Here is a 12,284-nt window from a genome sequence, read left to right on the forward strand (position 1 = left end):
GAAATTGCAAAATTCAATAATAAAGAGCAGTATAATCAGAAAATGAGAAAAACACATTTACAGAGATTTCACTAGAGAGGGTACTCAGATGGCAAAGAAGCTCCTGAAAATATGTTGTCAACATCATTAGTCATGGGGGAAATGCAAATTAAAACTATGGAGAGATTCCATTAAATATCTATCTATCAGAATCGCTAAAATTTTTAAATAGTGATGAAAGCAAAAAATACTGGCAAATATATCGTCCAAGTGGAGTACTCATATATCACTATTTGAAATGTAAAATGGTATAGGTGCTCTCAAAAGCAATTTGGGATTTTCTGTTAAACAAAATACGTAATTACCATGTGACCCTACAATTACACTCATGAGCATTTATCCCAGAAAAAATAAAAACCTATGCTCACACAAAACTTGTACAAGAATATTAAAACAGCTTATTTGTGATAGCTAAAAACTGGAATCTGTCCCTTTGTTCTTCAACAGGTCAATTGTTAAACAAATATATATATATATATATAATATATATATATATCATAGAATACTATTCAGCAATAAAAAGGAACAAAATATTGATACATTCAACAACTTGGCTGAATCTCCTGCAAGAAATGTTGCTGCAAGAAAAAAACAGAAGGCTACATAGTATGTGATTCAATTTATGTAATATATTTGAGATGACAAACATTTTAGACATAGAAAACAGATTAGCAGTATCCACAGTTTAGGGATTGTAGGTGTGAGGCAGAAGGGAAGTAGATACAGTTGTAATAAAGCAACAGGAGGGATTTTCTTGTAGTATTGGAACTGTTCACTGTCTTGACTGTGGTGGTGGATACAAGAACCTACACAGGTGATAAAAAATGTATAGAAATTGATAACACACATGCACACACATATACACACACACACACACCCCTTCCTTCAACCTTGTCCATCACACCAAAAGAGGGGCAGTGCTCTCCTTATATTGCAACCGTGGTGAGAAATAGACTTCTGATGAGAGAGGGCATCAGAAACAAGAAACAAAACTCTGGAAACAAGAAAAAAATCTGTTTTTGAGGACAGAAGCATCTTCAACCTGTCTCTTCATACATACCACAAACAAGCAAATCTGAGTTCCACTCATAGATATGTCAAAGTGCAGAATGCATCCAAAATGGTTCTATTTAAATTGCAAAACACAAATTAAATATTTATACTGGGTTAATAGCTTGTTTTTTCCTACCATGTGTCTACTGTTTGATTCCTATGCAAAATGGGATGATGTGCTAAATCAGAACTTCTCAACAACGCGAAGAAACAAAATAATTGAGGATCTAAATTTAGCTCATAGAAATGAAAAAGAAAGGGAATTGTTTTTTTGTTTTGTTTTGTTTTGTTTTGTTTGAGACAGGGTCTCACTTTGTCACCCAGACTGGAGTGCAGTGGTGTGATCTCGGCTCGCTGTAGCCTCTACCTCTTGGGTTCAAGTGATCCTCTTGCTTCAGCCCTACAAGTAGCTGGGACTACAGGCATGCACTACCACTCCCAGTTTTTTTTTTTTTTTCTTGTATTTTCTGTAGAGGTGGGGTTTCACCATGTTGCCCAGGCTGGTCTCCAACTCCTGAGCTCAAGTGATCCACCCACCTTGGCCTCCCAAAGTGCTAAGTACTAGGATTACAGGCATGAGCCACCGCACCCAGCTTGAATAAAAGGGAATTTTTTAAAAGGTATATATCTAATACCACGTAATCAGCAGAAAATATTCCAAATTAATTCTGTAGGTGTTGGGAAAATAGAGGCAAAAGAAAACACCTATGGAAACCACATTTTGCTGGGGAAAAGGAGGATCATACGTGTATGTATATAAATAAAGAAACACTGTAAATTTTAACACTAATTTTGATAGATAAATTTACAATGAACAGAAATATACTTTTTAATATTAAAAAACAACAAATGAATCATCATTCATCCTGGTCAAATAAATAATTTGAAACAACCAAGTCAGTCACTTAGTTCTTTTTTATACTCATATCCATCCACATTTTTCAACCAGTCTTAGAAGAATAGCATTTTGACTTTTTTGACACCAAACATTTGCCTAATTTAAAATTTAGTGAAGTGAACCTGACAATACTTTAAAATTAACTTAAAATGTGAATACAAGTTTGCAAAAATCCAATTATTAATACATTCAATTGTTGAATGTTATTTTAATAAAAATAACAGAGAATGAGGTTTCATTTCTTACAAACATTACAATTTTCTAAAAATGTGTCCTTTAAGTTCAACTGTAAGGAAACTATGTCAGAAAAAATACAGAATATTACTTTGACCCTCATTTTTATTTAAAGAGTATTCAAAACGTCAGCATGAACTATGAAGATTACATACCCAATTAGAGGAATTTCTGTTGTTTTATTTTCTATTGAAATAAGTAGTCGGTCAAAAGTGTCTTCATCTTTATCAGGATGATATTCCACCATAGCTGTCATCTGAAGGCCAGAAGCAAGCTCTTTATCCAGACTGGTCAACATCAGTTTAAACTTCAGTGGGAGAAAGAGAATCAAATTATACATCTTAACTCCTTATAAAAAAAAATATCGTGGCCAGGCACAATGGTTCACGCCTGTAATCCCAGCACTTTGGGAGGTGGAAGCCAGCGGATCATGAGTTCGGGAGATCGAAACCATCCTGGCCAACATGGTGAAACCCCATCTCTACTAAAATACAAAAAATTATCCAGGCGTGGTGGTGCCCACCTGTAGTCCCAGCTACTCGGGAGGCTGAGGCAGGGGAATTGTTTGAACCCGGAAGATGGAGATTGCGGTGAGCCGAGATCGCACCATTGCACCCCAGCCTGGGTGACAGAGCAAGACTCCATCTCAAAAAATAAATAAATAAATAACGTGAGCAACTATAGTTAGGAGTGTTATATTATTATCAAAATACAGGCTCTATTCCTGCCCTAATGCCAAAGACTTTTTAATTTTGTTTTTAATTGACAAATAATTGTATATATTCGTTGAGTACAATATGATGTATTAATACAGGTATATATTGTGGAACGAGCAAATCAGGCTAATTAACATATCCATCACATCACTTATTTATTTGTACTGGGAACATTTAAAATCCATTCTTTTAACAATTTCGAGATATACAATACATTATTATTAACTATAGTCACCTTGCTGTGCAATAGATCACCCGAACTAATTCTTCCTGTTTAACTGAAATTTTGTACCCTTTGACCAACATTTTTCCTTTCTCTGCCCACCTCAACCCTCAGTCTTTGGTAACCACCATTCTACTCTCTACTTCTATGAGTCTAAATTTTTATATTTCACATATAAGTGAGAGCATGTGATATTTGTCTTATGTACCTAAAGGCAAAGACTTAATGCTCATGTTTATATCTATCTGATTCTAGATCTTTAAGATATGCTTTCAAGAGTACACAACTTGAATCTGACAATGCAGGTAGCTAAGAAACATATAAATGCCAATAGGCTAGTTTAAAATATACATATAGAACTAATATGGCCTCTATTATAAGAAGCTTAAAATCTAAATACAGAAAAAAGGAAGAAGAGGGGGTATGGCTCAGTGGTAGAGCATTTTGACTGCAGAAAAAAGGAAGAACAACCTAATAAAAATGTTGCTCAATCATATACATACATAATATATACCCACATGCACGTACATATGTGTTTGTGCATAAATATACACACACATATATAAGTGTATATATATATACACACATATATATAAGTATATATTATATACACATATATGTGTGTGTATATATTTATATACACATATATGTGTGTGTATATATTTATATATACATATATGTGTGTGTGTGTATATATATTTATATACACATATATGTGTGTGTGTGTGTATATATATACTTTTTTTTTTTTTTGAGATGGAGTCTCACTCTGTCACCAGGTTGGAATGCAGTGGTGCAATCTCGGCTCACCGCAACCTCCACCTCCCAGGTTCAAGCGATTTTCCTGCCTCAGTCTCCTGAGTAGCTGGGAGGTGCGCGCCACCATGCCCAGCTAATTTTATATTTTTAATAGAGACGGGGTTTCACCATGTTGGCCAGGATGGTCTCAATCTCTTGACCTCGTGATCTACCCGCCTCAGCCTCCCAAAGTGCTGGGAATCACAGGCATGAGCTGTCGTGCCCGGCCCTCATATGTATATTGTATATGCTTTATTCATGGGAATTTGAGCTTCATAACTTGGAAGAAATATAAAAGAAGAATATAACGAAGAGGACAAAAACACTTTTGTTCTAGTAAGACATGTGCTTGGCGCCAGGAAAAATATAAAGGGAGAAAAAAGAGAAATAATATCTGTGATGCATTTATAATGTGTCAAGCATTTTACATCTATTATCTTATGTAAATACACTTCTACAGTCCTGTGAGGCTGATAGTAAGGCTCTCAGTATATAGATGAGGGAACTGGATATGTAAAGTATAATTAATGTCTGAAGTCACTCAGGAAGTGAAGATTCAAAAATATATCTATCTGACTCTAAATCATAAGCACTTCCTCCCCTTCAGCTAGAGTCCCTCTCCTGAATATATAATCTCTTTAAAGAAGCAGACCACAAACCTCTCGAAAATTAAATATAAGCCAGGGACTAGTTAATCACCATATGAGTGATACAGACATAAGTGTCATGAAAATCCATGAGAGGACATGATTATTGTGGGCTAGGAAGGAGTGTACCTGGTCTTGTCTTAGAGAATGGATATTAAAAGTGGAGAAGAAGCGAGGAAGGTGCTCAGTATAGGTGTAAACATACATAGGGTCAATACAGGTTCTTGAGTCTGGGTGAAAAACAAGCACTGCTGTATGTTAGAGGAATCATTTTCTGAGTAATTATAATAGTGATGATGACAATGACCTCTCCACAGCACCTTGTTTTTACTTTTTCTTATCCCCCACCCCCACAAGATGCACTTTTCACTATTTATCTAATTCCCTTTATGAAGGATCAGGAGTGCATTTCATAGTCTTGCAACAAAGGAAAATTCACACTGATATTGGCTTCTAACTAGTAAGCATATCTGGATGTTCTCTTGTCAATGTCAAGACTTGTGGAATGAATTGTTTTCCATTATATCCTAGAAATGAAACCAATTATAATATTTTTCTTGTTACTGCACAGAAAACATCCATACAAGTGTCCCCAGAACATCCATAAAATAGCGTTTGTCCACATCCAAACATTACCACCAGCTTGAGTTTCAAAAGAAAGTATTTTCAGATACACATTTAATTGTTCAATAAATATGTGCTAAGGTAGTGAAATAACACAGCCTTTCCCTAATTTTACAGTATTTGGAGCAAGCAAGTACTTTTTGATTTAAAGAGGAGTCAGTAGTCTCTCGAGATATACTTTTTAATAAAAATATTTAAATATAAAAACCATTAAAACCTGATTCCATTGATATGAAAGCCAAGGACAGGCCAAACTAATCTATGGTGTTAGAAATCAGAATAGTGGTCAGTTCCACAGGGTGATTACTCCAGGTATTGTAAGGAAGAAGCACTGGTGATCTTGGGTGGTGAAAATATTCTATTATTTGACCCAGGTGGTAGCTAATGGAGATTATATATCTAGCTATCTGTCTACACACACATATATATTTATTTTTTTGTAAATTCATCAAACTTTACTTTTGAGATCTGTGCACTTTAGTGTAAGTAAATAATACATCGATTTTTTAACAGAGCAAAAATTAGAACATGGAAATCCTTTTTCTCATTGCTCTTCTAATCATTAACATAGGTTTTTCTACATATATACAAAGAAATATATGTAAATTTAATCTAAAATTATGGATATCTTTTTATTTCTGCACATATAAGTCAGGCTGTATTCAACACTATTTTTCATTAGGAATATCTCTTGAACTTTTCAGTTATTTATTGCTTATATTTCAAAAATTCTTACCACGTTTCCTATATGAAAAATTTGCCTGAGAAAATGTGATCATACTGAACTAATAATCATCCATTCACACACATGATGTAAAATAACACAGTGAGATACAGAGGAAATTCTGCCCACTTTTAAATTATAAGACAGAAGCACCCTCTCAGAACAATAACTATCTTGATGGTTAGATCTGTACTAAAACCCCCTCATTAGTTTCTAAGTTCTATGAGGGCAGGGCTGTGTCCATTCTGTATTCCCCATGTCTATTGCCTGTTATAGAGTAGGTGCTTAACAAATGCCTGTTATAGAGTAGGTGCTTAACAAATGTTTGTTAAAATATGAAATAATGAACCTTTCCACTAATCCTACAGTTCCTGGAGTTATCAGGCACTTTATGATTCAAAGGACAGTTAATAGAGAATTTTGTTCTCATAATTCTTAAGGCAACAGCAAAATCATAAAACCAAACTGCACAGATTTTGGGATTGTTAACAAGTTTCTAAACCCAGGTTGAAGAAATGGGGAGGCTCTAAGTCAGCTTTTCTCCACCCTGCCCTCCCCATCTCCTAATCCTTAACGAAACAGAAAACAAAGAGGGGGGAAAAAAAAGAGCACACACACACAAACCTGTCACTGTTTCCCAGGAAGCCCAATCCTCCCTCCATCCCTGCAGGAGCCAGATGACTACTCCCTGGGGCAAAGAGAGACGCTGTGTGAGGAGGCGCTCTCACAAGGTCCTGCTCCCAGCACCCCTTAGTGTGTCACCTGTGGCTTGATGGGCTCCTTAAATCGGATTTTCTGGTTCCAGCGGCCAAGATTATGCACAGTAATCGGGAGGCGGTACACCCTCCCGGCCATCGTGTCCAGGAACTTCACCTCAGCCGGGATCACCCGCAGCTGCATGTCTTTCCCCGGGCTATCCACATCCCGGGAGACGAAGGAACCCCTTTGGATGCTCATGGCGAGGGAACCCCTTTGGATGCTTATGGTGAGGGAACCCCTTTGGGTGTTCACGGCGAGGGAACCCCTTTGGGTGTTCATGGCTGCCCTCTCGGTAGCCAGAAAACAGATGTGGATCTGTCCGGCCAAGGATTAGCGGCAACGACCGTCGCTAGGCAACGATCAGACGCCACGCGCTAGTTTCAAGCCCTGCTCTCATTGGCGCCTCCCAACCTGCGCGAGTTGGTAACGGGAACAGAATAACCCTCAGGTCACAGGTGTCACCAGAGTAACTGAAAAACACGCTGTGGCAACCCAAACGTCAGAGGCACCTCACTTTGCCATGGCCTGGCAAGGTATTAAAATCACAGAGGCTTAGTGGGCATTTTCCTGGACCTCTCTTAAGACCAAGTTTAAAGTACCATGCATTTCAAAGAAATCTGCCCATAGATGCACTGTAAACTGGCCTTATAATTCAATTAAAATTTAAATTTACAAAGAAAAAAAAAGATCAGTGAAAGTGATGTGCTCACGTGGTCTATTAAGGCAGCAAGATATAACAAAAAGGGAGAAATATAGGAGAAACAAAGTCAGTGTCTCCTAGATGTCCTGCTCAGTGATCTCTACGTCAGTGTTTCTGAATCAGAATGTTTCTTCCAATAGCAAAATATTGGATTAATGTGAATACCAATCAGTAGCGATGGATACAATAACTTACTGTTTATTTATGATAAATAATAATGTAGATCTGTGTTGATATAAGAGGTATCCATTATACAGTATTAAATTTTAAAATTAACCAAACGGTATGCATATTGTGACACCTGTATGTTTTTAAATGTACACACACACACTGTAAAAGCAATCCTTTGGGTCTTTTGTTAAAATGCAGATTCTGTTTCAGTATATCTGAAGCAAGGTCTAAGTATCTGTATTTATGACAAGCAAGCTCCCAGGTGATTACAATGCTTCTGGTTCAGGGGCCACACATTGAATATAGAGGCTTTAGGAACCTTGTTAACTATTCCAGGGTCTTCATTTGTGAAATGGTGTTACTCAGGAGATAGAGATCACACATCTTTGCTGCTAGATGAGGACTTTTCCAACAAACTCATACTCACATTGCCCAGTCCCTACTCTCTCCTCGTCCTTCTTCTATTATCTAAGAGTTTCAAAATACACCACGCACTTTCATTTCCTCCTTGCTACTGCACATTATGTTCACTCTGAGAATGGCCTCTCCATCTGCCAGCCAGTCAGTCAGTCATTCTTCAACAGTAAAACCTTTCCCACAACACTTTTACAAGGTTCTCACAGAACCAAGATGATAAAAGTTTCTTGCTTCATTTTCTACAAGGATGCAGATATTAATAAGTAGTTCTAAATGCAAAGACAAGTAGTCACATTTCTTGGAACTGCTGTCAATAGTTGAAAAATAGCAGAAGTGGTGATTATTATTTGTAAATTCTTAGGAATTGATAGATGCAAACTATTGACATTATCTTTCAAAATTCTATGTATCTTGGTTTAACAAGTGGGAGATGTGAATCATGGCTGGAATTTTTATACTAGTCGCTACTACCATATCACAATACAAATCCTGTCCATGTTCCTGAGCCCCTAAGCGGGACAATTTTACAGCACTGAAATAACAATAGCTCATATAACTTGACTGAATCAAGACCATAGTTCATACAAAGCCCCTCAATCAATTTCTGAAAAAATTGGAAACTCCAAAGAAGCCTCAAAACTCCCTATTTTTTACTCTCAAGGAGAAAACCCAAGTGGTTAGAGTAGTGACTAAGATGTTACTGAAATAGGATAAAAAGATTTCCTCTAGGCACACAGCCATAAAACGAAACAAAATAATGGCCTTCGAAGCAACTTGGATGGAGTTGTAGGCTGCTATTTTAAGTGAAGTAACTCAGGAATGGAAAATCAAATATCCTATGTTCTCACTTATAAATAAGAGCAAAGCTATGAAGATGCAAAGGCATAACAATGATATAATGGGCCAGGCGTGGTGGCTCACACCTGTAATCCCAGCACTTTGGGAGGCCAAAGCAGGTGGAACACCTGAGGGCAGGAGTTCGAGACCAGCCTGGCCAACATGGTGAAACCCCATCTCTACTAAAAATACAAAAATTAGGCAGCGTGATGACGCATGCTTGTAGTCCCAGCTACTTGGGAAGCTGAGGCAGGAGAATCTCTTGAACCCAGGAGACAGAGGTTGTAGTGAGCCAAGGCTGCACCACCACACTCCAGCCTGATCAACAGAGTGAGACTATGTCTCAAAAAAAAAAAAAAAAAAAAAAGAATGATGTAATGAACTTCGGAGGCTCGGGGAGAAGGGCAGAAGCAGGGTGAGGGATAAAATACTACACATTGGGCATAGTATACACTGCTCGAGTGACAGGGTCACCAAAATCTCAGAAATCACCACTAAAGAAGTTATTCAGATAGCCAAAACCACCTGTTCCCCCAAAATCATTGACATAAAATACAAAAGTAATCAATGTGTTTATGAAATAATTGGGAAGTGAGTAAGTAGCATATGATTAAAAGTTCTTCCAGATAATAAAAAGCCATACCAATAAGAATAAAGTGATGAGACTAATGCCTGGATAGACTAGAATAGCATGAATTGGATGGCAGCAGGATGAATTAACAGAAAAATAATCCATTATTTTTACAAAGGATATGATGAATGAGGAAAGGCTTCAAGAGAGCAGGGACAAAGGATACACATTTCTCTAATGTTAGCAACAAGTGTGCCTTACTACAAACAGAAATCATTTCAGAGACGGCTAACTATGCTGCATTATCCACTTTTCCTATTTTTTCATGGTAGAGTTTTTAGATGTGCCTATGACTGTACAGGTTCATTACATTTTCCAGGCTTTCTTGTTGCTAGATGTAGCCATGCAAACAAGGTTTGGTTGTGAGTGTAACTCACTTGTGCCACTTCTGAATTATAAAGTTAAAGTGGTGCCTTACAATGATGGGAGATGCTTTCCCTACCCTCTTATCTTGCTTCTTAGGCTCGTTGTAAATATGGTAGTGGGTCACCTGATCACTTTAAGGTAGATAGAGTGAAAAGATCAAAGGAGCCTGGGCCTTGACTAAATTGTATAGCAAAACTACCAACACAGCTGGGACTATTATTTGAGAGAGAGTTGAAACTAAATAATATTTAATGCACTATTAGTTTGAGTCCCTATGGAGCAGCTAAATCTAATCAACACAGACGCCAACAGAGGACAGGAACTCTGAAGGGCATGTCCCCATGAAGTTGAACAGTTCTGATAATATCAGCCTATTAGATTGAGTATCATAACTTTTGAAAAACCTTGTTTTAGCCGTCCAAAGCTCCTGCCAACCTTTCCTACCTCTAGACTACTGTGGTGACCCTCGATTTTCCTCTCATATTCACTGGTGGCAAATACCTGATGGCAAGTAATATCTCTGGTTCCTGAGTAATTAGAGATTCCTGAGTGAAACAGGCCATTGAAAGTTAATCATCTGAGGCAGTATCTCTCATGAGGAGAGGCCTCACTTGATAGTAACAAGAGTAATTTTTGCATTACTTTACTCTACTACAGGGCCATTTCTCATACTACCTGAAAGGATGTTGGCACTTTCAGTCAATCTATCACCCAAGCAGAGTTGGATAATAACATCCAGAGGAATCGAGAGAAAGACAAGCAATCTAAAATACCAGGACTTTCCAGTGTGGAAATGTGAAGAATTAGGAAAGAACTTGACTGAATTATATAGTACTCACATGAATGAGCAAAATAGACACAAACTTTTTCATGAAACTTTAAAACTGACAACACTCTGAAAATCTCACAATGGTAGTTTTATAGCAGAATTTCTCAACCTCAGAACTATTGACATTTTTTGACCAGATAATTATATTTTTAAGGTCCTATCCTATGCATTGTAGAATATTTAGCTACTTCCTTGGCCTTTACCCACTAAATGTCAGTAGCACATCCCCCTCCCTTCAATTATGACAACCCAAACTAACTCCAAACATTGCTACATGTACCCATGGGGCACAGGGGAAGGGGGACTATTTTCTCCCTCTTTTTTATATCACTCGTAGCATACTATTACATCATTACTTTATTGCTTATTTCATACAACAATACATCTTGGAAGTCATATCAGTATATCAAGAGTATCTTCATTTTTTACAATAGCATAATATTCCATTATGTGGATGTATAATAATTTATTGACCTGGTGAACTTCTGATTCACCTTGAGTTGTTTGCAGTCTTTTAAAAACTACAAACACAGTAGTGATGACTGTTGTCGTGTATGTTTTTTCTCACATGTGTGAGTATATCTATAGAATAATATAGAATTACTATAAGGAGAATTGATCAAAGTTCTGTGCACTTGTCAATAGATGGTTATCCAGAAATGTCACTGTTAATAGAAACTAGAAAGTTGTTCTTCAGTGAGTTTATATTCATCATAGTCTAGCAAAAAAATGAGAGTACATTTCTTCCCACACCTAAGCTGCTACAGTATGTATAGTAGGCAGGGTTTCTAAAATGCCCCCTCCACTCATATATCCTGAACTAACTCACAAAACCTGTGGATACGATGAGTTATCACTACCACGATTATGTAAATTTGTATGGCCTAACTGATCGTAAGATAGGGAGAGTATCCAGGTGAGCCTAATTTAACATAAGCGCATTTTCTCTAGCTCAGGCGTGAGAAGTCAGAGACATTTTTAGCATGAGAAGGACTTAATACACCATTACTAATTTGAATTTGAATACGCTAGTATAAATGAAGTAAATCCTATCAACAACCTAAATGACCTGGGAATCAAGTTCTTCCCCTAGAGCCACCAGAAAAGAGTGTAGCTCTGCGGGCATCTTGATTTTGTTCATTTGAATTTCTGAGCAGAGAATCCAGCCATGCAGTGCTCAGACTTCTGACCCCAAAAAAACGTGAGATAATAAATGTCTGTTGTCTTAAGTTGTTAACTTTGTGGTAATTTGTTATGGAGCAATAGAAAACAAAAACTTTGTTTATCGATGTTTTGATTTTTTTTGCAACTATCTTACATAAATTTCCATGCAGCTCAATTTGCATTTCTCTTATTATGATAGAAATGAACATCTTTTCATTTATTTAAAAGTCATTAGTATTTATTTTTTCCTATACTCTGTCTATTCATATATTTTTTCTTAGAATGTTGATCTATTTATTATCAATAGTGGAAGTGCTTTGTATATTAAGGAGATTAGTATTGTCTGCATAAATATATGTTTCTGTATATCTATTTTTTAAACTTTTCTAATTACTGTGTTAGTGAAATGTGTCATTTTTTATGGCTTCAGGTTTTTAAAAAGCATTTTTATTTA

At 36.8% G+C, this 12,284-nt stretch overlaps 1 protein-coding gene across 3 annotated transcripts in view; it reads right to left on the minus strand.

Moving 5' to 3' along the window:
* LOC105499042 (cilia and flagella associated protein 47) overlaps positions 1–12,284 on the minus strand; it is a 469,827-nt gene that overhangs the window by 434,385 nt on the left and 23,158 nt on the right. For 2 of the 3 annotated variants that reach the window (XM_011771441.2, XM_011771440.2), the window contains exons 1-2: positions 6,719–7,099; positions 2,380–2,531 (exon numbers count right to left, since the gene is read on the minus strand). In XM_011771441.2, coding sequence (XP_011769743.2) covers positions 2,380–2,531; positions 6,719–6,994 — 428 coding nt within the window. In that variant the 5' untranslated portion in view covers positions 6,995–7,099. Of the gene's footprint in view, positions 1–2,379; positions 2,532–6,718; positions 7,100–12,284 lie in introns of those variants that run through there. The other variant, XM_011771442.2, reaches the window with a different exon arrangement.

Source organism: Macaca nemestrina, chromosome X (assembly GCF_043159975.1).
Source record: "Macaca nemestrina isolate mMacNem1 chromosome X, mMacNem.hap1, whole genome shotgun sequence".
In the NCBI taxonomy this organism is placed as follows: domain Eukaryota; kingdom Metazoa; phylum Chordata; class Mammalia; order Primates; family Cercopithecidae; genus Macaca; species Macaca nemestrina.